Raw genomic sequence first — 26,874 nt, 5'->3', positions numbered from 1 at the left:
GATTTCTTATACAGGATTCACCCATGGAGTTTCCAACAACACATAAAAATGTATGAATTCTATGACAGGGAATACATCCTCCTGCATTTGACCAAAAATCTCAATGCATTGGATGATGATATATTCTCTGTGACATTGCTCATGTACAGAATCATCTGTGATATGATGCAGTGAATATATGACAAAGGAAATATGTAACAGTGATCCTATTACAATAATCCTTATATGGTTTAAGCTCGATTGGCATAAAGTCTGTTGAATCTCTGCCTGTTACCCTCTGCAGCCCTCCCCTTGTCTCCAGAGGCTTCAGTCTTCATTATGCGACACGTCATATACTTGAGGACAAAATATTTTAGGATTTCAGGGGCTTAACTTTTCCATTTAATTGAAAGACACTTTTTTAAAATCAGTCTGAAAGTTAATAATATTATTTGTTCCCAGAAAAAAAAAAAAAAACACCACTAATTGTGACCTAAAATTAGTTTAGATGTACTTCATTTGGATTGACTTATTGAGGCTCAAAGCAAACAGATCACACATGATGCTAATTGACAATAATAGGCTGAAAGTGCTCCATCAGTTTCATGTTTTAGAATTCGTCAAATCCGTGTGTATGCCCTGTTTCCACATTGCCGTCTCCACAGAGTACAGTGTAGACGGTAGACTGTCAGACTGTTTGAGTAGTGGCTTTCGAGTAAATGCATTCTGATATCCTGCTGCACTTTTCAGGACTGGCAGCCATGTCTATCCCCATCTTTTTCTCCTGTATCACCCAGTGCAGCCTTGCAGTCTGCACAGGGAGGCATTGGTGTGGATCCTGCATAACTTCAGTGTTAAAGTGTGAAAAGAAGATGAGGCCCTTTGGCTAAACCTACATATGCAGGCTGACAAGTCTAATCTCCAGTTCAGGAGTCCCTTATCTGTTAGTCTCTTACTTCATCAACAAGACAACTTATTCATCTTGCCCGGACCATTAAAGGTTTAGAGCCACATTAAGCTCTGTAAACATCTCTTAATGAAAAACAGAAAAAATAGATAAATAAATAAATAAATAAAATTGTCTCGCCACAGAGTGTTGGGTGAAAAGATCATTTCCTTGTTGTTCATTTGCTGCAAGTTAGCACATTCAAAGTAGCATAATTAAAGCACATTTTTGTTAGTGACAACCTACCAGGTACAACCGTACATTTTAGTTCTGTTTTCCACAAATCTATTAAAGGGGTCATATTTTGCTAAACCCACTTTTATTAGTCTTTGGTACATTTATTTATGCATTTGGGGTTTAATAGTTCAAAAGGTTTGGATTTGAACCCTCCAGGTCCTGCAAAGCTATCTTTATATTCATTTTGGCAAAAATCGAGTGGATTTCTACAACCTGTTTTAACTCCTGCTAAATTTTTTACGTCTATAACTATTTACGTCACATTTGCACATATAAGGTTAAGACTTCCGACAGACATTTCTCCAAGTACGACATAATTGTTTGTCAGCAGCAGCGGTTGTAGTTAATTAAATAAGGAAAAATACAAATAAGGACAAAATAGATAAACAAATGGTACAGAAATGAATTTATCAAGTCATTTTTATATTTCTGTATATATTTTTTAATATGGCAGGTTCAGTCCTCCTTAGTTGTAGTCCATACTGACAATATGTCCAAACTTCAAGCTGATTACCTAAAATGTTCAGTTGTTGGTTGAATGGGACGGAGCAGCACAGTAAACAGCCTGAAGGGGGTGGGACGTGAAGTGGCTCATTTACATTTAAAGGGCCGGCGTTCAAAATGACCTTTCTAGTGTCATTACTCAGAAATAGGTTTGAAGATGGACCTGTGGAGTTTAAGTAATGAAGAATTCAGACTCAAGCATAGCATTTACAGTTTATGTAGACCACAGGGAAAGGTTTTAAAATGTATAATTCCATTTTAAAAAAGCAAAATATCACTCCTTCAAGTAATCTGGTCTGGGTTATTGTTAGGGTTTGATGTAGTTAGGTGTTGTTTCAGCTAAATGTTAAACACAGATACCAGTGCCTGCCCAGTCTAATACATACATATAAACTTGTCTCCAGGAAAACAGTAGATGTTGAATTAACACTGTGAATAACTGTTTGTAGACTACAACATTTACCTACACCCATCACGTTTTATTTGTAAAATTAAAGGTTCCTTGTCTTAGTTCGGTGACAGTAGATGGGAAACACACAGGTTTCGTCAAAAACTCAACTCTGTGTTTTTTTGGCTGGCTGCGCCGCTTGTCATCCACAGATGTTGACTAGCAGAGGAGAGTGGCTTGACAGCTGAAGTAGTGCATGTAGTTTTAGCACTCAAAGTGGAAATAAAGCGATATAAAATCCCAAGACAAACATCCTCCTCACACAACACTGTTCTGCAAAGTTTTCACAGACCACTTTGGCCGTTCCATTTAACCGTACCCATAAACGTGTCCCACTGACAGTGAGACATTACCTTCTCAGACAGCTCCAGCTGACAAGACTATCTATTATATAAAACAGAACACAAAACAGCTTGCATCAGCCTGGTGATTTGTGTGTCAATTTATCCCGTTTTATGTGTGAAGATACACACTCCATGCCGTTTCAGCTCACGGATGGTTGACATGAACAGATGTTAGGGATGTTAGGGTACTACCATTTGGAAATCACATGTGAGAGGTTGAGAACAGACCAATTTGAGCTTACTGCAGACTCTGCACTCGCATGGAACATCTGACGCCTCATTTGATTTTATGCAAGTGCTCGTACGTCAACGTTTGTAGGTGCAGCGAGGCGAGAGATACGAGAACAACCTGACAGGCTACATGCTCTTGACCCAAACGTATGCTATGCTAGTCAGTGAGGACATATGAGCCTCCCCTGAAATACTGTGCATATTGACCTTGGGCTTGTTCTATGTGTTCGTTCTCATTTGTCGAGCGCACGGTTGTTTTTGAATTGTGCAAATCACAGAACCGCACTCCTGCTCCTCTTTATACTCTTTGTATTATACTTAAGTGATGTTTATATATTGATTGTAAAATAAAATTACCCAATCTATATACATTTTGAGAGCCTTAGTGGTGATTAACCCATTAGCCTGGGGATGGAGAGAGAGAAAATAAGATAAAAGAATCTTGAAGTAGGTTAGAATAGATAGGCAGAAATGTCTTTGCTGAAAGCATGTGACTGGTTAAATAACTGATCCAGATTAAAATGTTACTTCCATTTTTTCCCCCTTTTTTTTGTCTCCTAACCCACATAAGACCAGTAGCTTTCTCTAAATCACGCCATCTTACCCCCTCACAATGAGTCTTGAGTCATGTACTGTGTATAATTCACGTTAATCTTTTTCTAAGTTGGATTTTCAGCTTGAGTATTTATGCGGACTAACTTTTTTTGACGAGGATTCTGGTATCCTGACACATTTCACCACCTCCGTGTAATGTGTAGAGCTCTCATAAGATGGAGTCAGTCAGAAGGCTTTAATGAACTGAATATTTTTCCAGACAGCTTGTTCCTATTTTACCCTTATGAACTAGAATACCCCTTCACATCAGTAACTTTGAGCACCCTGTAATGTGGCATGCCATCTTTCTGCTGTATTTTTCTGTCATTGCTTGTGTCTGGTGGCTGGCAGTGGAGTATGGATATTGCGGGGTTGAGGGTGGAGGGATGAGGTGGCATTCACCCAACAGTTAGCGCCACATAAAGCCTTTATCACACCTAAACGGCTCCGTCTCCCAAAGCCAGGGCGAGATAAGCACTGCCCATTCATCTGTAATGATGTGGAAGCAGGAACCAACTGAACTGAGTTGAGAGGGAAAGGCTAACTCTGACACTGAAAAGGGTGCAGGGCCATGGGGTTTTGCTTGTTCACTCCTCCTCAGAATGATATGCGTACTTGCTTTTATGCGTTTTGTGTTTTCTTTGGAGTGATGTTAATGAAAAGACAAGTGTTCTTTTGATAAAAATCCAAGTATAATTATCCAAAACATAAAAAAATGAATGGCGAGAACATGTGTCGTATTTTGAATTGTACACGTGAGGGTTGAGATTACTCACCGTAACCTTGGTCACTTGTTCTTTTCTCTATTACTTGCAAGTTATTGATATTTTTGGAGCTTGGCACAAGTGAATTGAAAAAAAAAAAAAAAAAAGATGAACACATTTATTTATATCAATTTAAGTGAGTAGATAGTATAGAAAAATAGAAAAATGTTAATGCATTTCAATTATTAAAAAAAAGCCTACCGCACAAGGAAATTTTATGTGAACATATAGTTACAATAAACAACTACAGACTATAAACAGATACATCTATGTATATGATAAGTCCATATTCAATTCAATTCAACTTTATTTATAGAGCACATTTCATGCACAAGGCATACTCAATGTGCTTCACAACAGGTATATAACATAAAAACATAAAAAAAACAAACAAACAAAAAAAAAACAAAAACAGGGCTTTACAGAATTAGTTGGATATGAAAACAAACAACAGTCAGAAAAACAGTTGAAGAAGGGAATGGATTAATGTCCTGGGCATCCGTCGTCCTTAGACCTTCCTTCTCGGTAAGGAAAAACTCCAAAAAACCAAGTGGGAAAAGAGAAACCTCAGAGAGAACCACAGTGAAGGAGAGATCCACTCCCATGGACGGACAGGCTATAGATGCACCAGGACTGATGGATGTCCATTTGCAGATGTAGTTCCAGTCTGTAAAGATGCAGTAGGGTGGGGGGCACGGGGGGGCATCCATCCATATGTCTCTTAAATCAGCTGTTGCACATAACACTTCAGTCAATCTAATTATTTCAGGTTTACAAAAACTTGTATGCGAACATTCTATACTTAATTTTAAATAGGTCATCACTTGATCATTCATACATATAATATGCTTCCCTGTCCTGTTTTCAAAGTGTCATTTTCAATAATATGTCTACCCCATGAAAATGCTATTGTTTCTTAATGGGAGCTGTTGTGGTATACATCAAATTATAGCTACAGTATAATAGGTAAAAGCTGGATATCAGTCTGTTTCTGACCCAAACAGCTGGATCAGATCTGAGCGAGAGTGTTTCACATCTAGGTGTCAATCTATTCATTTCAGTTCTGTTATTCTACATACAGGAAAAAAAAAAAAAAACAACAACATTCCAACATATAAAATCTAATGACCAGGAATTAAAGAGCTTCTTAAATTACTTCAGCATGGTACAAAATAAATCCTAAAGAAATAAAGTCACACACTACACTTTAGTTTCTGGTGTGTGATTGTTTTACATTTTGTTCAACAATATTAGAAAGCAATTCCTCAAATGAATATTGCTTCTCACATAAAAGGACTCAGATCTTCCATACAGTGAGATATGCAGATTGCAGTGGTCTACAATTTTTTCATCAGAAAAAAAATGTGCTAAAAATCGCATACTTTGATAAAATGAATAGGAAAACAAATGACAAAAGTGTTGGTTGGCTAATGTTTTTGAGATATAGGCCTATTATAAAGCTTCATTACATAAATACATACGCATATTTACATTTATTTATTTATTTTATGTTTTATGTTTCATGAGTAATACCCATTCCCTCATTAATTCATGATTTTTGACCAAATACTGTATCATGGAAACTAAAGCCAACTAGTTCTTTTAACATATATATATATATATATATATATATATATATATATATATATATATATATATATATATATATATATATTTTTTTTTTTTTTTTTTGTTTTTGTTTTTGTTTTTTTTTTCATTAGTGATTCACCTTTATTAAGATTTCACTAGTTCTACTCTGGAAATATTACCCATGTGGACGTGTTGATTAAACACTACTGTTGTTATTGGTAAAAAAAAAAAAAAAGTTAAATTGGCGCATCCCCAGTCATTTACAGTACATGCAGCATAACGTCTGACATCTGAGGCCCACTGTGGGCAGTTTACCCACTTTATCCTCTTGTGTCTTTTTAAACACACTGACTGCACCTAAAGAGCCCATCTTGTCACATAACAAAGACTCAAACCTGCAACCTGTCTGTATCTTCCAGGTGTAATTGGATTCCTGACTGCAGCCGCGGGCCCATCAGGAGTTCCGAAGAAGAAGAAGACGGATGAGACCACACAGTCTACCTGAGAATGCGACCTATCCTACAGCCTCACCATGTCACAATAGGGAAACAGTTCACCTGTCCCCTGCCACAAATCCTCTTTTTGTCTTCTTTTACCCCTATAAGTCACTGAATTAATGATCCTTCTCTTCACCCATCTGTAGTCTTATTGATATGACTAAAAGAGCCTTTATTTTGGACATGTTGTTTTTTCCTCTGAATGCTGCCAGCCACCAAGGCTATGGTGGGAAGCGTCACCATACTTCTCAACAGGTTGCCAATCAATGTCTGGTGTGGCTCTTGGGACTAGTCCTTCACCTGACCCTTTCCTCATGTCAGCGGGTTGACCTGAAACACCCCATAGTGACCACAGGCTATGGAAAGATTCGTGGTATCAGGAAGGAGCTTAGCAATGACATCCTGGGCCCGGTGGAGCAGTACTTAGGTGTGCCATATGCTACGGCGCCAATCGGCGAGCGCCGCTTCCAGCCTCCGGAAGCTCCTGGCTCTTGGCAAGAGACACGAAACGCTACCAATTTTGCACCTGTGTGTCCCCAGAATGTCCATGGGGTGTTACCTGAGATCATGCTGCCGGTGTGGTTCACAGACAATCTGGATGCTGCAGCAACTTATGTTCAGAACCAGAGCGAGGATTGCCTTTACCTCAATATTTATGTACCCACTGAAGATGGTGAGTATAATTGGCAGAGAATTCTTCATCGCTAAATAGTTTTGGATCAGGATTATGTTCAGAGGAAGAAGAGTACCTGTTGTGAGCTAAATGACCTCCAGGAGATCAGACATATATGATGTAATAACCTTTAATTATTATTGCATTCCAATTTAGCATTAGTTTAATGGTTTTATTGACGTACATAGTTACTGTTGCAATCCTTTCTGTGCTAATACTATGTAAAGCACTGAGGGTTTTTATTACCTATGTTAACATTTTATTAAATACTTAAAGCCTTAACAGAACACGTTTAATTAATTAGCCACTGTTAGCTAATAAGAGGCCAGCCACAACACTGTGCTAAATGCTACCTCACTTAACATAATTGGTTCAAGCCATAAATAAAACTTACACCATGTCTTTAGAAAATACATAGTGTGGGACTGCAGTGACCCACTGATGTAAACAGCAGACATCTGAGCAACAGATTTATAGCTGTTATTTTAGGTAGAGCACACAGCCAGTGTGATGACAGTGAATGTCTCTGAGTGACTGATTGGCATATGGTTTCAGGCTGGCATGTGGACAAGCCTTGAAACTTATCACTCATCATTCATCTAAAAACTATTCACGTTCTTCATTCTGCAATTAAGTACTGTACTGTGACTGCTCTTACTGTAATTTTACTTATTGTCTCATTACACTCTACTTTGAGCTAGGGTTGTAACGATGTCATGGTGTTATGATTAATCTCGATTTTAAACCAGTGGTGTAGTGGTCCCTGGAGAAGTGGGTATACTCTCAATTTTTGCCCTTTTTTTTTTAAGTAGTCCAGAAAAATGCCGTTTTAGAAACTGATATATAAGACTGCTCTATTTAGTTTACCCAAAAAACCATCAATAGTATTTGCTCACTATTATAAAATTATCATGACTTGATCAGGAGCAGTTTGTAGGTTTTACTGGTCACACAAGCAGCTGCATGACTGTAAATGTATTCAACATGAGGCAAACATAGGATAACATTAGCCTTTCATAACATTAGCCTTTCATAACGTTAGCTTACTCACACAGTTGAACTATTGGTGACAAAATCTCTCCTCTAAATGTGCAGTCACACGGACAGTAGTTTAAAACAGTGACTCATTCTGAAACCACCTTAAAACTTACCTCAGAATTATGTATTCCATGAACATAGGTTCTCTCGATGTGTCACTCACTTCAAAGACATTTATTCTGCCTTTCTCATTCGCATTTCCAATAATCGCGCATCTTTCAACGAGACGAGCGGTGACCTGTCAATCAACTGGGGTAGCACTGGCCCCTGAGGTGTCCAATCAGGTTCCAGAAGTGGCCAGCACTAAGCAGAACCCTAGCTCTGGCGCTAAGTTAGCAATATTGTTCTCGGCATGACCTGTCCTACTCTGCTTCTGATTGGCTCATCAGACCTTATGCCTAAAGTTAACCAGTCTGATTAGTGAAGGTACCAAGTACTAGCCAATTAGAGGAAGAGTAGGGCGGGTCATGGCTTCACCATCCTAGGAGAAAAAGTGAGCAACTTGGCTCAGATACTACTGAATGGTGCACATTAGGGGGGTTTAGAAGTGGGTATACTCAATATTGACTGAAAAATAAGTAGGTATACTTGGTATACTGCTGTATACCCTGGACTACACCACTGTTTTAAACGTAATGGTAAATTAATTGTCAAAGCTGCCAAAAACCCACTAATAAAGTACAGTAAATTAAGAGTGGAACCAAAGACACGCCAATATGCACTTCCCGCAGGGAACGAAAGCAACGTTACAGAAGCATTGCATTCAACATTCCATGAGTGAAACTGACAGAGACGGAACAAGCTGACCATCTGTCTCAGGGGGCGGACATATTTATGAATTGTCTTGACCGCAAATATATTTTCGATGTGGACTCACTTTCATTTCCATAGAATTTGCATTCACTACCGTCATTTACGCAGCTTCAGGCTACCATTGCGCATTCCATTCACAACAATCTGGCTGCATAGCTTTGGTAGAGTAAGGCGGTTCTTCTCCAGCAGTTCAGACCATCATACAAGATTCAGGAGGGTTAACTTGTGAATTAATGTAGTAAACACGCTCTGTTTGATCACAAGGCAAATTGCATAAAATAGTCTGATGTGCATGTAGAGCGGGCTCGGTTCTGGGAGGGGGCAAGAGGGGGAACTGCCCCCTCAAACAGACATCCTGCCCCCTCAAATGAAAGTTTGCAAAGTTTCACATGGAAGGGAAAAGGTAAATGAGCTTCACAACAGCGGGAGACGTAGAGGAATTACTAACGCTTGTTAAGATTCATTTTGCAAAGGGACGTACAGTCATATGGTCTGCACAGGGGCGCCGCTACTAATTGTGGGCCCCATGAAAGGTAAATGTTGTGTATGTAACATCACTTATGCTAGTGTGAAACAAAACTGAAACTTAACATTCTTTCAACTCCCGACTTCTATACTTCTCTTACACAGCAGATCTTGCACAAAATTTTCACAACTTCTAGCCTGTATGCACTGGACCCTCTCCACTGCTCTATGGGTCCCCCACAAATGTTGGGCCCCACGAATTTGTCATGTTTATCCCCCCTTATCTAGACCCCAGGGTCTGCGTGTATACATTGTGAGGTATGCACAACATCGACCACACCCCCACATATAAAACCCCTGCAAAATAATCGTAATCGTCAAACCAAGATTATTTCTCTGATGATAATTGTAGCACCAAACTGTCTAATCCTTACATCCCTGCTTTGAGTATTATATTTTTATTAACAGACTATTGTTTGAAAAACCATGATCTGCTTCTGTGAATTCATTTCGTACATGTATGAAGAACACCATAGTTTTAATCTTTACAGAAAACTAAACTAATGCATACTGTTACCATTTTAAAATCAAAAGTGTAGCATTTAATGACATCAAAGGTTGTAAGTTGCTACCAGCTAAATAACCCTCCCCTTCCGTGCATGAAGCTAAATTTCTTAAAAACACAAAAGTGTTTTCTAGAGTCACTGTTTGGTTTTCACATTGTGAGCTTCTGTAGAAACATGGTGATGCAACTCTGAGATGCAAGCAGATAAGTGTTCATTTTGAGGTGATAAAAACAAAACAATTCTTATTTTCAAGCGATGATACACCAATGAAACTATAATTATGAAGATTATATTCCATTTCACCAAATGAATCCCCTACACACTGGACTGTTAATGACTTGTGAGAGAAACACTGGTGTTAACACAATATTTATAAAACCTCCATGCTACTTCTTACTTTATCAAGGCTTCAGATCTAGATTTTTGTGTTAAACTACATAATAGAACTGTCACTAGCATGTTTTTACTTAACTTTTGAAAAGAGGACATGCCTTTTTCCAGCTTTATGTGGAAAGATGACTTTTATATTGTGTGATATAGATGTTACTGTGCATTTCTTAGTTACTGTGGATAGGCGAAGGAGACTAATGTTAGTTTGGCATCTTTATTGGGAACTAGCAAAATACAATATACTGCCAAGGACATCCCTGTCTCTAGGGTTGAAATTAGTAAAAAAAAAAAATGAAGATCACTATAAGGCAAAACCTCCATCTCTTCAAGAGCTATTTTGGTATACTTCTTGCATTAATGATCATGTGGAGAGCATTTGAGAAGGCAGATGGGCAGGTAAAAGAACACAGCATCAAAGTCGAACTGTGGACGCAAAACATATGCTACTGATGATAGTAAGCAAGGCTAATGATAAAAAAAAAAAAAAAATGTTGAAAACTATAATTAATAGGCTCACCTGAGAGTTGCCTACGGAGCCAACACATTACTACTGCCCATAAATTACATCTAACTCTAGATTAGTGTAGAGTGGTGTGCAATCTTCCAAACAAACACCATTGTTGCAGATGCTGTATGAGTTTAGCACCGACTCTAAAGCTGTAATCCACTTAGTTGGATTAACAAATTTCTAGAAAACAGTAAAAAAATATTCTAGGTCATGAGAGAATTATTTATATATAATATACATGTATAACATCTGCTGAATGTTAAGTGTTTAGTATGTTTAAAAGAGAAGGTAATCTCTTGAAAAACACCTCTGGCCAGGGGGTTTATCTACTTGTGACACAGGAAACAGGAAGATACATGTAAAGATCTATGTCGGTGTGCATTACAGTAGATGTGCCACATACTCACTAGGATGGTGTAGAGTGTCCTGTGTTATTCTCAGGGGAAAATGTGTGCAAATGAGTGAGACTGATTTCACATGTAGCCTGTCTGCTTGTCAGAATCTGTCACTTATTGTCAGGGGTCACTGCTTATACAAGGCTGATACTGTCCCTAAGGATGTGTTTTGCCTTGTGTATGAGAGAGAAATACAGACTGAAGGATTGCAAAAGCGCCTCTGAATCCAAACACTACATTTTTCATATATAACTTGTTACAGCCCCCCAGATTGTTTACATGGCACTAGAAGTGTAATAATGTCAGATTGTACCTGCTTTGAATAGCTGTATATCTCCCATAGCTGCAGCTTTGTGTGGAGGGTTTGCATCACCACGGGTCTTTTCTCATCCCAAATGCACACACATATTAAACCTCAGGACATTTCTGTTGCCTGAGATCCAATTTGTAATTTTCTAAAATATCTTCAAGAGTGTACTGCTCAGCATCAATATGTTTTCTTTTTTTTTTCAGTTAAACAAAAGGTTTTTCGCTCAAATGTTTGCTTGTGAACTCACCAAGTGTTGGTCAAGTATTTTTGTGTTAGTGTGGTGTTCTGCTGAGTTTTGCAGTGGGGGAGTTGCTTTCCCACTCACAGTGGATGTATATAGATAGGTGAGCAAAAAATGAATCAGTAGCACAGATATAGTATAAGTATCCGGGATCACAGTCTCTGGCTTACAGGACTTGATTTTGACACATTTAATCCACAGAATACAATGTCATGTATTATCTTTTTTTACTCCACATTAAGTCATGTCCCTATCTGCTATACTATTTTTGACTGACAACTGCTCTCATAGAACATGTTCTTTGCGTTATTCTTTAGACAAAGAAACGTCACAGTTCTCTTTTCTCCCTGCATCTGTTCACCCCTCCTCAGTGAATCCCTTCCTGCCTCTTCTCCTCTCCTCTCTCCTCCATCTTTATGCAGATGGTGGTAGAAGGGGTCACTGTTGTGAATGCAAATGAGCTCAGTGCCCTTCCTTACCAGGCCACGATGTATCCCGCTACTTCTTCAGCTCAAATGAAATTCAAATAACTACATAGAATAAAGTAAATAAAACAAATGTCCCCTAGATTGAACTGTGAGTTTTACACTCCCCCTTTATCTCTCTCATGCTCCCTTTTTCCTTCTTTACTGTTCGATTCTCCTGTGTGACCAGGCTGCAAGGCAAGAAGACTGCATTCCTTTTTCCTCAAGACACTCCTCGGCTAAGGGCCCAAGATCCTTCATTTTTATTGCAGCTGGAGCAGCCATTTACTGTGCTCTTTATTAAAAACCATATTTCAGGAGGCAGGATAGTGGAGGCAAGGATGGAGCTAGAGGCTGGGGGCACAGTGGAAGAGATGGAGAGCAGAGGGATAGCCATGCATGTGCTGGAAGCTGCTGCCTGGGTGTAGGGGGTTCAACCGAAGCTGTGTCTGACACCTTGTCAAGCAGACAAGCCGCCACAGACATGACATACTGCAGCTTTATTCCGTTTACTGCACTGAGGAAATGGAGAGGGACGTGAGACAGCTTGCGCTCTGGCCACTAGCTCAGTGAACCGAACAGAAATGCTGTTGAGTGAGAGATAGAGCTGCATTAGGTCAAACAGGACTGGGACAGCCCAAGTTAAATGTTCCCGTATAGGCCAGTGATTTTCATTGACCACTGCCCCATTACATCACATGATGTCCCACCAGCAGGAGTCTTGGCACATGTCCTCATTTGGCAATGTCCTCATTTTTTTTGTTGAGTAAAGTGTCTCTTTAAAGACAAATACTGAAAAGGAAACTAATTTTGTATTAATGTTAAAAGAAGAGACCTAAATACAGCCATGTTTGATCTTACTCTTCAGCATTTTAGACTGAGACACTTTTGTGAAGGAGTTTACCATTTATAGCAGATAGTCACATCGTCACATTTTGCAGATATATTCTTTTTCTCTTTGGTGGACCTTTCAAAGATAGCTTTTAGCAATGATTCCTTGAACAACTTCATATTTATAATACTAACTCAGTCAGCAATAACAGAAATATTTAAAAGTGGGGGGCAGTAAAGAGATTTAGCATGACTATATCAACAATTTGTGATATATTTCAGATAAGACTCACCAATATATAACATTCACTGAAAGAATCAAGGTTTTTTTTTGTATTGTTAACAATTTAAAAAATGCTTAAATCACAAAAATAAGACTGGTGCCTATTCACTCAATAGTACCTGTTTGTCATGACACATTATTTGTGAATATGCTTCCCCATTTATTTCCTAACAGTGGTAATTTATTTTGTTTCATTTGTTGTATTATTTAATAATGTGCATTGACACTCAGCTGTTGTATTGTTGTTCTTTGTGGATATGGCTCATAGACTTCACAGTGTATGGTTCCATTTAGCAAAACAGTTTTTCAGACATGTTTTGTCTTGGCTTGAAGAAAGAAAAAAATCCATAACACTGAAAAAAAGAATAGATATTTAGCTGCTTTGGCATATGCACACAGCCCTAGTTTCACGTTCTAATAGCCAACCTCCTTATACCTGCATTAGAATGATTGGACAATTCAGCCGTAGCCACACAGCTGCTGAATGAGCAAGTGAATGTGAAGCATAAATTAAAATACCTCGTGCCTTCCAACTTTGCAAGCGTGACTTGCTCTGCATTATCTAACACAGTGTTCCATTTTATATATCGTTAAGTAAATTAAGTATTTCTGTTTTTTGGACCATTAGTTTGACAAAACAATATGTCACCTTGGGCCCCCAGAAATTGTGATGACTGTGTGGGCCTAGAGTTATCATCTCAGTTTCATTTTTCTATCACATTTGTATCTTATTGCCTGTTTTGGTACAGTGCTCTTGTAGATCCTTTAGTGGAAGTCTGGAAGTCCGTTACAATGCATATAGTTTCAGCTCTTTATTAGACAATAGAGCGCAAATGAAATCAGAGAAGTCTCCATTAGGCAGCGAGGTGTGGTTTTAGAGCGGTGCTAAGTAATGGGGAATTGCTGAGCAGGCGGAGGACTAATGTGCCTTTCTGTCCATTACCGGTCTGTCTACCTGTCTGGTCTGTATTACCCACCCAGCCCAACATCAACTATTGCACCATCTACCACTATGGCAGGAAGTGCTCTCTGGATCAGGCGTCTGCATGGTGGTACTGGGAGGATGCAGCAAATCTATTCAGCATCGACCCTTTTCCATTTAGATGGAAGATAAACGTTTTATATCGGGAACCCATATTCATACAGAGACATGGGTGAAATGCACCATTACAACACCATGGTGTCTTCTTTGTCAATAGACGCAGTGCACTGTGTAATGAGCTACGTGGCATTACTTCACTGTGAGGTTTCCAGTAGAATGTGAGAAACAGGCATGTCAGCAGCACACTTGCAGAGTGATAAACCCCTTGGCAACCTAATGTAGAGTATTCTTTAAAACAGGAGCCTGCAATGCCTCCCCACCGCAGAGCCGAGAATATGCTGCTGGGTGGGTATGAGAAAGACAGCAACAGATGATAAGGATGCTGTTAACATGCTTTGCGTGGCGTGTGTTTGTTAAATGTGTGTGAGGCTGTGAGTGCATGTGAACGTGAGCATGTTTTAATGACTTCCTTGACAGTAGACAGTGACTGAGAAAGACACAAAACGTAGAGGTAATTGCAGGCTGATGGAAAGCTTCACTGACAGAAACCAAGAAAAAACAAATTAATGGGATCCTTATCAGTTAAGACGTACAGAGGTTGACACACCAGGGCGTTGCTTGGTCACTGTGATAAATGCTTTTTATTGGCTGTGCCCTATGGAGCGTTTAACTGGCGTTACCATTAAAGCTTAATGCGGGGCTCCTCTTTGACCTTGGTGAGGGGAATTCTGTCACAAGCTTTTGCAGGCAGCGTAAATATCGCAAACAGCTTTGTCTCTGCTAATTTGGTAGGAAAAAGCCTGAATACTCACAGGTTTTGTATACCTGTGTTATCATGGGATCTGGGTTGTGGATGTGGATCTGAGTTGTTTTCTCTCCAAACTGTGCAGACACTCTTACTTTAGGACTGCAACGATGTCCTGAGTTGGAAGCGGTATCTTGCTATTCCTTCCCTTTACCTGACCAAACAGAGTGATGGCTTGATTCTGCTCATTGATTTTTCTTTACAAAGCAGCAGTGTGTCAGAGCTGATTGGTAGAAGGGTTGAAGAGAAGTGGCCTCTGGGGTCATTTACAAGGCAGTCCGTGACTAGATCTTAAGCAGTTAAAACAGATGAGTTGGAGGTTATCTTTCCAGGAAACAATGTTCAGTCCTTGTAAACATTTTGTCTTCAGCTTCACAAAATATCTCACAATCTTTCAGGCTTTTTTTTTCCCTTTTTTTTCTGTTCTCTGCTAATGACATCTCTTGAATTTTGTCATTTTTTTTCTGAATCATAGGTCCGCTTACAAAAAAGCAAGACGAGTCTTCACTGAACAGACCAAGGGATGAAGGTATTTTAATTGCATGTTCAATCTCTTACTTTTCAGATCCTTTGTGCTTGACGTTAATGACATATTTGACACTCATTCTCACATGTTCCCACTGAACTCAAATGCGTATGAAATACCCATTCACTCCAACCTATGTTTTTTTGAGTCCTTGTACAGGAAGCTACTGTATTTGACTTGACTCGCTGGGTGGTTGATCAACCATTCACTGTTAGCCTGAATATCAAATGTAATGCATCGCTAAAAATCAATTTTCTTTTTTCACCTTCACTTTTATTCTTACACTTAAGTCTTTTTCCCCCCTCACATAAATGAAATGGGCTGCCAAATTGCACTTTCTGATTTTATTGGCCTTCTCTCTGATCCTTCATTCTTAAAGGTAAAAAACACTCAGATAGTGCTGAGTTTAATACCTGCCATTACTGAATATTCTCAAGTCCACTGCAGTCAAATGGAGATGCTTCTAATATTCTTCACCAATGCAGCTAAAATCCATGCAGGCTTCTGTACCCAGACTTACTGTATATTACATACTGTAGCCCCATGTATTACATTTCCATTTGAGCATGTGTCTACTCGAGAATGTGCAAATCTGTGTCTTGAGTGCATGTGCTCTAATTTGTGCCAGTGTGTGTGTGTTTTTAGGTTCTGTGCTATTTGAGTATTGAATTCTCTCTTCCTTGCATCTCTAATTGCTATGGTTTAAAAAGAGACAGATGTAGCTAATCCAATTGTGTGGTTTCTTAACGGTGAAAACAGAAGGAAGGATTCATGCAGGATTGTCGAGGAGAGCAGCAGAATGATAGAATAGAGATGAAAGAAAGGAAAAAGCTGAGCTCAGAGAGAGTACCGGGGAGGGCAATGAGGGGGAGAGAAGGGAAAAATAGTCATAATGAAGACAAGTGCATGATGAAATGACATTTATAGAGCTTTGAAAGTGAGAGAGATGTGGAGAAAGACAGAGTGAGAGGGCGGATGAGTAGAAGACTGGTAGAGCTTGACATTTATGCCGACACCTGATGGATCTCGACTGGATCAGAAGGGCCGGGGTAGGGCTGAATTCCTCATGTAATTGCTCAGGTATGGATCGGACACAAGTACTAAAACGCTGTGGAAAAATACTATTATTAGCATCTTATTTTTGAAAGTTATTTGCAAGTTGGCTTGGAGAAAAACTGCATTGCTCGAATGTGGGTTTGGGTACGGGAATATTCAGCTGAGTCAGGTTAAAACTTTTACGCCCAAATCAATCTCTATTTCCATAAGAGAATGAATGAGAGACGACCAGAGGAATGGAAAAGTAGAAAGGAGGTAGCTCCTATTGGGTGGTAGGATATTACATTAAGATGGGGTGTTAGGAGAGGAGAATACTGAGGAGAAAGTATTAAATTAGGTAGAACGAAGAGGAGTGAATAATGTGCCAGTGTTTTGGAGGCAGACAGTGAGCTCCTTGTTAGCCATATAGGACTTGGATTTGGGCTGAGAGAACCGGTTTCACCCTGCGACCCCTCAACCCTATCACCTCTCTGTTAGAGCAGAGGCCCCTCCAATCATGGTCACCATTGTAGGGGGGACCATGGAGATGCACACAGTATAAAAAAGGTGACAGAATGCATGTGAAATAAATTTACCTCTAGGTACCTTAACCTCACATTAGTGTACATTCATTTCTGTTGCTTTCAGGTCATTAAATTATGGTTCATAGAAAGGTGTAATCATCTCAATGGTGATAATGTTATATCATGTTATTATTAGAGGATAGAATATCTGTAATACCACTAAACACTACTTGCATGCATTTTCAATCTGCCATGAATGCAGCTTTATGGTAGTGCACATCATATTTGCATCAGAATATTACTGATATAAGTCCTTTTTGGCCTTGTCTAATGAAAGTCTCTAAATATTAGAATGAAGTCTTAAGTGACAAAATGGAATGCAGGACATTTTTGTTTTAGCCCACTTGGACCTTTTGCCACCCACCTTTCATTAAGGCATTGTAGGCATGCATGAGCTTTTTCTCTTCCATTCCAAAGCAAATGGAATTTTATGTCCATTTAGTTTTTAAGGGTTTCTCCTAACCCTTTATTGAGCTCTACAAATATTTCAGAGTTTTTGGTGGCTTTTGTCCTTTCATTCACAATGTAACATTATCACTAAACCTGAACTTAAAAAAAAAAATAAAAAATACGACTAATACTTTAACTTTTCATTCACTAATTTACACATAGTAGTGTAGGATTATAGTTTGTTTTGCCTCAGTTCAAATAAATTCTTTTATTGACATATTTTTTTTAGATATATTTCTGTGAAGTATAGTTAAAACCCTGGTGTATCTCACTGTGAGCTATTCTCTGAGGTAAAACAATTTAAAAACATTGTGTTTTAACAATTGGCATCCTCCCAAACCCTTAGTGAAGCTGTTAAATGTTAAAAATACAACTGTTTTATCATAAAAATAGCAAACTGTTACAATTTTACTGTCCTGTACAGACACATAGGCCCATTTATCTTTGAAACCTAAAAGGTGCATTCTACACTTCTAAAATAAATGCGCCTGCCTTTGACTTTTTCAATTCAACTTTTTGTTAACATTGCTACATGACAGATGATTAATGGATTTACTTTTTATCTAATATAGATCAGATGTTTACACTTGATGGTAATTTAACAATGAGCATCTTATTTAACCCATTTAAATAGGCATTGAGTGTCACTTTCAGAGCTAGGCGGTTATTAGACAAAATGTTGAAGATCCTTTTCTCTGAGGATTCATTTTACAGCATGAGTACACTGTGAATGTGGCTCATGGCTGCCTGCTGATATGTCACTCCTCTATACTGTCCTGGTAATGCTGGGATAATTAAACTTGTTTACATATCCTCTGGGAAATCAGCAGAGGTTCACAACACACCAGAGAAGGGGCAAAAAGGAGACGTGTGTTTGAGTGTATGATAGAAAAAAGGTTCTTTTTAAACATATGTCGTCTGTCTGATCCACAAACGGTGGCTACATGTGTGCCATTCTTCCGTTCTGTTCACTTGAGTGTATGTGCGACTGTGAGTGACGCACCCAAGTGCATGTGTAACCTGAGATTCAGGTGGTGATGCAGGCGGGTGTGCAAATACGTGAGTAGAATTTGTTACCAAGGCAACAGGCATTCAGTGAGTCGGTGCAATGGAATGGCTGGTGCAGTTCTATTAGCGAGAAGCAGTTTCCATAGCGACTCAACATCGCAGCTGCCTATGCAAGAGTTTGTGTGTGTGTGTATGTGTGTGTGTCTGTACGAATACGGTGTGAATCCTGTGTGAACTGAGTGTTCATTAGCGTACCTTGCTATGTATGACTTGCTTTGTAACATTTCATATTTTTTCATCCTTGCTATCATATTTTTTTGTTTGAACCTCCCATCCATGTCTCTACCCCTGTCGGTTCTCTCATGCTGTCCTATTTTCATCCCCTACCTCTCTGTCTTACCCTTTTTATCTCTCTTTCTCTCCCCCTATCTCTGTCTCCTCCATCTCTGAGTGCTGAAGCTCATCAGGGTAAACAGATGCTGTGGCTGTTATTTATGTTTCCACTTGGTCTGGCTTTCATACAAATTATCCACAGGCCCTGCACAGTGCAGACGCTCGGCCTAACTGGGCTGCACTGGCAGCTCTCTCAGCCTTATCCACGCTCAGACACTTCGACCATACCACAGACGTTGCGTGGGGGGGAGGTTTCAGGAGACTGTGTGTGTTGCGGGGGGGGCCACAGGCTGACAGAGTGAACCATAGCAACACACTGATGGGCACAAAGACGACGATAACAGGGAGGGTATACGAACTGGCTGCACCATTTGCTCCACATACGAGGGGAATAAGAGTTTGGGAAGGTACCATCACTACACAGGATGGGGAAACTAACATCACAGAGGGAAATATAAAGGATAAGCCCAGTGGGGCAGACATGAAGTCCTTGTTACTGACTTAAAGGCAGTCTACTGAAAATACTTCATACTTAGTATCTTCCTTTTATTCGTGATTCACTGGCTGCAGGAGGTGCAGAGTGTAACACATGGGTCTTTTCTCTCCAAAGTCTGCTGCAGTAACCTTTACAACAAATCTAGAACTATCACCAAAGCATGGCATGTATATGAAAAAAATAAATACTGTTTTCTTACTGTAGATTAACATTGTGGTCTGTCTGTTTTATGTAGATATTCGAGACCGTCGTAAGAAGCCAGTGATGCTGTTCATCCATGGAGGCTCATACATGGAGGGCTCAGGGAACATGTTCGATGGCAGCGTTCTTGCTGCCTATGGAAATGTCATCGTGGTCACCATGAACTATCGCCTTGGTGTGCTCGGTAAGTTTGTTGAGTGATATCCAGAGTACCAAACATTAGCGTGCAAATAAGCATGATTTCAATGTTCACAGACATGAGCCTCGTCCAGTAATATTTCCTTAAATTTCTGGAGGAGACGTCCACACCAGTTCAACTAAACATGCTGCTCCTTAATTATTAACAGTTAAAACTTGTAAGGGCAGTTCCATCAGCATCTGTACATCACAACATTTACATTGACCTGTATGTGATAGAGTTGGGGTAAATACATTGACTTTACAGATACAGTGCATTCAGTTCACCTCACCTGTACTTCACTGCTGAAAAAAACTGCTTTGTCAACTTCATATCGACCCAGAGACATTACCAAGGACACAGACATGTACCATAGTGGTAAAGACAAACATACAGCAGAAAACACACATCCAAATCTAACAGAGAAGAGGAAACGATGGAGTAGAACTGTCCTTTTTTATGTAGTTTTGCAGCTTGGTGATGAAGGTTTTTAATGTAAAGATGGCTTAAATCTGCAGGCTGTTTTTTGTACATTTAATCCCAATGGGGTTTTCTACTGTGGTTCACATTTGCCTGAGGGTAACATTAATTCCCCATCCACATTAATGCAGATGTTTTGCAAAATGGGTATTTTTCTTGATGCTTGGGCGCCTCATCCATGTGGACAGAAAATCACATAGACTCCATTTTGCACATGTCTGTTCATCTATTATTCCTTTGAGTAATAAATCTTCACCTGAAACATGAAATCCAGGTTTATAAATCAGTGTATGACCTGCAGTAGATCAAACCTGATGACTGAGGTTTCCCATGCACTACAGATCAAACTGACATTAGGGACAAATTAACATTATGTAAAGAACACACAAGAATACTCTCTGAGTCTGCTACATCTAATATTATCGACAGTATTTACACTGTAAAGTCCAATGGTTTGTCTGAGCATTTGTATCAGTTTATAGTCATTTCTGCAGTGTTTGGACAGAGATTTTGTAAAATAACTATCATATGGACAGAATTTTCTTTTAAAATACTGAGGAAAAAAATATCTGCTCATGAAAATATTCATATTAGTAGGGATGAGGCATAAAACTAACCAATCTATATTTAGACAATTTATTCAGTTATTGGGTGGAATGGTGGTGCCATGCACAGGGGTCAGCACTGTCACATCACAGCAAGAAGGTCCTGGGTTTGTCAACATGTGCCTTTCTGTGTTATGCTTGCGTGTTCTCCCCATGTCTGCATGGGTTCTCGCCAGGTACTCCAGCTTTCTCCCACCATCCAAAAACATGCACCCTAATAAGTAAAAAAAAAAAAACCTCCTAAAATCACCCAAAGGTTTGAATATACAAGTGCATGGTCATTCGTCTGTATATGTCAGTAGTGAACCCCAAGACCCTCATGAGGATTTAGGGGTTCAGAAAGTGAACAAATACATTCAGTTAACAACACATGTACTGTATATGATTACAGTACATGTGCAGTACATGTAATATATACCAAAGTAAAATATGTACAAAGGCAAATTATCTTCCAACCAAATAATGTTAATGATAGTATAGTATAGTATAGTATAGTACAGTATAGTATAGTATAGTATAGTATAGTATAGTATAGTTTTCCATACAAAAATGAAAGAAACCTCAGTGTGTTAAACCATTAGTATCTAGTACAGACGTACAGCCTATTTAACATTGAATGATTTGCTTTCCAGGCTAATGTGATGGACTTTTTTTTTATCCCCATTAGGGACTGAATACAGCTGCAGCACATGACATACATGAATGCATCCTGTACATTTGGCATAACCAGATAATATAGAAACTGAGAACACTTAAAAAGACATAGAGCGGGGTTGCATTGTGACTAATTTATGCTGTTACACTATGTTGAGTTATTCCTATGCAGCTGGGATTGTATGTTTAAGCACAAAGTGGTACCCTTTATAGTTACTGTGTTCACTTAGCCGAAAATGTAATATCTGAGATTATTTTCTGTCGTAATAATAAATGCGTCTGTAAAGAAAGCTGCAAGGGTTTGATTCACTTCTTCAGAGGTTCCATAGAGCACTGAGTGCTTTTGGTGTACATTCAGCCATTGAAAGCAAAACTGAAATGTGTCTGTTGCTTTCAGTGTATTTTTGGATTAAGGGGTATTCTATTTGTCCATTCTGTTGGGGCTTTGCAGTGCTTGCATGGCCTGTGAGTGTGGGCCGAGTTGTGTGTGTGCATGTGTGTGTATACATACAGAACTTATACTACTGCTGGAAATCTGTAGAGTCAAGTATTTACATTCACTGTCAACTTTTGGAGGTGTTTGCATACAGGCTATCTTTGTCAGTCATTGCGGTTGCCAGGGTGGGTAATCAAATCTTGTTTATTGCACCATGCCTGTTTCAACATATCAGAATAATGATAAACAGAGAAATGGGAGTAGTTTAGGATGCTGTCCAAGAGTTGCAATAGAGGGTAACATGATCCAGACCACTATTGACAGTGCCAGTGGAGAGGCACAGGCACAAGGACAGACTGAGAGTTTGTAAAAGAAGGACCTTAACCTGCAGCTTTATACGGCTCAATTTGAGCTTGTTATGTGGTCTTCACAGCTGTCAGACAAATCGTGACCATTAGAGAGTGGAGTGTGAGGTTCAGCTCGCAATCTGGTTTGTTACATACACTACCAAATTACATGCTAATCTAAAGGCTTTTCCCTAGTACCTTTGTCTGCTTCTTTTAAAGATGTTTCTTCAAAGCTAGAGATTGCCAATTTACACACTCACACAGTTGCTGGGGTTGATGTTTGAAATAACTGAAGAGCACTCATGCATTGTACAGGATCTATATTGCACCACGTATATACTAAAGTGTCAAAATACATATAAATAGAGGTGTGAGAGAGCGATCCCGCTGAGTGATTAAGAGGGATGACGCAGTGTCCTCGATTCCTTTAACATTGTTAAAATTTTGGTATGTGGGCGAATTCTCTCTCTCTCTCATTCTCTCTCTCTTTCTCTCTCTCTCTCTCTCTCTCACTCTCTTGTTCAGATATGCTTTAAATGGGTTACTGTACTAAGGCGATTATCCTTGTGTGTGTGAGTATGTGTGTTTAGTATGTCTGTGTGGCATCAACATGCATGTTTCCATGTGTGCGCTAATTTCCACTTGTGCATATACAGTACAGTGTGTAAAGACTGTGCGTGTTCTGCACGGTTGTGTGCCGTGTGTAAAATATATATATGAATAATGCACTATCCATCTGAATTTTTAATAGCGGTCCTCTCTGACACTGTGAATTTGACTCAAAATAAGAAACATAAGAGTGCCGTGGTTTTTTTTTTTAACAGTTTTATGCTCTAAATTTTTAGTATTATGCCGTACTTACACACACAGAATTTTGCACATGCCAACCTCATTTCATACAATGCCTGCGCCTTTAAGAGAATGATAGGGAGTCAGGAATAAGGGAAGACGAGAGAGCAGGGAATAGAGACAGATGAGCGAGGGAGAATCATAGAGAGACAGTGAGGGGAAAAAAGAAACAGAAGGGGGAGATGGGAACAGGCTAAAAATAAACCGTCAGAAATGCTTTTTTAAATCTGCAGTGATGCAAAGTATTCATTCAAATAAATACTCCTGCGGTGTGACCACAGCGCCCTTACATATGGGTTTACGGCTGATGCTTTCACCCCAGCGCGACACATACATATGTACATTCCCAGCAAATTCTATACTTTCTGGGTTCTCTTATTAATTTATTATATGCCCTGTCGTTGTGGAATAAAATGGGTGAATGAGGAGAAAATGTCTGCTGCACACAGTTTGGTTCAGAGGTTCGGTGACAGTTGAGATTTTAGATTGCTGCTCGGCTCACCTTCTCCCACCTTCCTCCTGCTCCAGGCCCAGAGAGCCTTCTGATTTGTGTTGCATAGCCATCTGTTCTGACTAATTAACTAATTAACTAATTAATGAACTCTGGGGAAAGGCCCACCGTCATGGGCTCGGAGAGAGAGAACATTTTTCACCTCAGGAAGAGAGATGAAACGCTTCTCCTGGAAACGTTTCTGCACTGCACTTTCTAGCATTTTTTTTTCTTGTAAATAAAGGCAACCTATTTAGCTGTAACTACCTCCTTGTGTAATTGAACCCTATCATTTGATAACTATAGATCTGGCTTAGAAGAAAAAAAACAGCTCTACACATAAGATTGGTTTGAATACAGGAGAGGCTATATTTACACTTCAGATGCTTAAGCCTTTAGAAATTAATATGTAATGTAATTCAGAAACATAATGTATAGAAATACCACTTTTAACATAAAAAGGCTATATTATTGGTGTGTGACTTCTAAATAATTGTAGGAAGAACATAAATTGAAATGTCTGAAGGTATGGGAAATTATTTTCAGAATGACTGACGCACAAAAGAATGTTTGTGATGATAAGTATGCATTTTTTGTTGTTTCCAAGTTTTTTCTCGTTAAAGGGGCTTCATGTACTATTTCTACTTTCACATTTAAAAAAAAACACCTTACTATATCATTAGCGTGTATAGTATAAAGAGCTATGAATTTATGCCAGAGATGCCCGGGTATTGTACAGATATGAACTGAATCTTTTCATACACATGGTTCAGGGGATTTATGTGACCACTAGAGGGAGTAGTGAGTCATATGATCAGGAAAACTAACACCTCATGGCCCTTTTAGTAGAGTGTCAGAAAGTGATTAAACAGGATGAGAACCATTAAGAAAACACTTATAGATTCAAAGAAAGCAATGGTGTTTTCACTGAACACAACTCGAAAATGAAAAGAATGGAGTTTGACAATGAAATCGCAGCATTTGTTCAACACAGGTAAGTTTGGTTATGAGGCTTATGAAGCTATAAAGTTATTATGTAATGTTATTATCTTTGCTTGGTGATCTACAGCTCATACTAACCTTTAACAGTGTGATCAGCTGCTAAAATAACCAACGGTGAGATATTTTTTTTTTGTATTTTGAAGAAAACTTGATGATATCGTAATACAGATTTGTCTAAACAATTAGCTTCATACTTTATTCAGTGATAGTGTTGATTTGTTGATGTTTTTGATCGCCATAAGCAGGGATATCCCAATCCAATCTAAAGATCGGTATCAGCTGCTGATCTGACCTTTTTTAGAAGATTGGATTGGATTTAGTCACGATATCGGGCCGGTCTGGGAGGGGGGATAAACAAATGTCTTCCCCCCTCAAATTAAAGTTTCCGAAGCTAGGGAAAAGGAACATGAGCTGCACAACAACAGCATGAAGCTCAGAAGAATTAGTAAAGTGTCTATAAGTTTCACTTAAACTTTATGGTCTGCGTGTACTCATTGTGAGGTACTTACGTGATGCGCAAGTTCGACTTTTTTCAACCCGCGGGGCTCTTGTGGAATTATTTGACCTGACCTTACCTGCCCCACAAATATACTGACATTCTTATGACCCGCCCCAACCCAACCCACGAGTAATCCGCTGATTCGCCCATCACTAACGTACAGCACTAAATGCACCCCCATATAATACCCGGACGCACCTGTCCATAGATGCGCTACAGCAGTGGCAAACATACAAAGCCCACAGTATGAATCTGGAAAGTGCAAAAATTCTACAAAAGTTATTAAGAGTCAAAGGTGTCACAGTTGTTTTAGTTCAGGTTCCACTGTCAGCCCAATTGTGATCTCAAGTAAAATAATTGCATAATAACTTATAAATAATGACTCCAAATTTAAATCAAAATTTCATTGTAAAAACTCAGTATCGGATTGGTATCGGATCGGTATCAGACTGGTATCGGCAAAACTAATCCTAAAAAAATAGGATCGAATCGGAAGCAAAAGAAAATCCAGATCGAGACATTACTAGTCATAAGTGTGTTCTGGTACACAACTTCCTCCTGCTTTTAATAGTTTGAAATATTAGTACTACATATAATCCCTTTAAACATAAAAAATGCAACCTTAAATACAACAACTATAACTACTAACACTACTGTGATATATTTCCTAGTTTTCTATTCTTATTGGTTTTTATTGATTAATTGTGGATAAAGGTATATTGTTCAGAATGTACACCACAAACCTAAGCAACATGTTACTCACTAAAAAACGGGTCTAATTATGAACTGGAGTGTCAGCACATTTACGACTCTGCTATTTAAGTGAACCAGCCTTGGGAGTCAGTTCAGATTGTGTTTCCTGTTGTTCTTTAAATGTGACACAAAGACGCCCAGCACTGATTTTGCTGTCACTTGATTTTAGCCTGCTGCCTCCTCTCAACTTGGCCGTCCCTAAATACAAATGAAACACACCTCCCATTCCTTCCAAGTGAAAGTGAACCCCCACCACCACCACCGCCACCACCCCCCACCCCATCGCCTGGGATGCCTGCACTGAGAGCCAAAATATTTTTACTCTAGTGTCATGATTGTGACTTGTTCATGTGCTGTTTAAGATGTAAATATTAGAATGAGTTTGTCCTGTCACACAACCAGTTTAATCAGTAGTGTAAAGAATGTAATGAGGTTTTTGAGGGTCTTGGCATAAACACTGCAATGCCAAGGACAGTTGCTTTCCTCACACAGGCAGAGTTCACATTGAACACTAATGACTTATAGGTATATTGACTGAAACTGGCACCGACCTGACTCCCAGGCTAACAGCCAGAGGCACAGCCGGACCAATTAAATGCAAGGAAGACGATTAATGCATGCCAAAGCAAGTCATACTGGATGTCTGGTTTCTACAACATTAATCAAATACAGCTTAATGTTTTTCCTCCAGTCCAGTCGGAACAATAATACAGGATCTACCGTGTTTTTTAGGCAACTGTATTTGTTTGTACAGAAGATCTTTCAGCCCCACTGCCAACAGACTCTATAGTACCTGGGTCTGATGACTAATATGTGGAAAGTGACTTGTTTAATTGTGTTTTTGTTTAGTTGTTTAACTGATGAATGATTGAATTTCCCCTGATGTTCAATAAAGTTTGTGTTATAATTAGTGCTGTGAAACAATTAAAA

The 26,874-nt window shown here is 39.1% G+C and overlaps 1 protein-coding gene across 1 annotated transcript in view; it reads left to right on the top strand.

Annotated features, from left to right (window-relative positions):
• nlgn2b (neuroligin 2b) overlaps positions 1 to 26,874 on the top strand; it is a 69,501-nt gene that overhangs the window by 21,112 nt on the left and 21,515 nt on the right. Inside the window, exons 2-4 of the mRNA XM_030154311.1 lie at positions 6,057 to 6,807; positions 15,434 to 15,487; positions 19,686 to 19,835. Coding sequence (XP_030010171.1) covers positions 6,291 to 6,807; positions 15,434 to 15,487; positions 19,686 to 19,835 — 721 coding nt within the window. The 5' untranslated portion in view covers positions 6,057 to 6,290. The remainder of the gene's footprint in view (positions 1 to 6,056; positions 6,808 to 15,433; positions 15,488 to 19,685; positions 19,836 to 26,874) is intronic.

Source organism: Sphaeramia orbicularis, chromosome 14, assembly GCF_902148855.1.
Source record: "Sphaeramia orbicularis chromosome 14, fSphaOr1.1, whole genome shotgun sequence".
In the NCBI taxonomy this organism is placed as follows: Eukaryota; Metazoa; Chordata; class Actinopteri; order Kurtiformes; family Apogonidae; genus Sphaeramia; species Sphaeramia orbicularis.
This window is presented reverse-complemented; position numbering and strand designations above follow the sequence as displayed.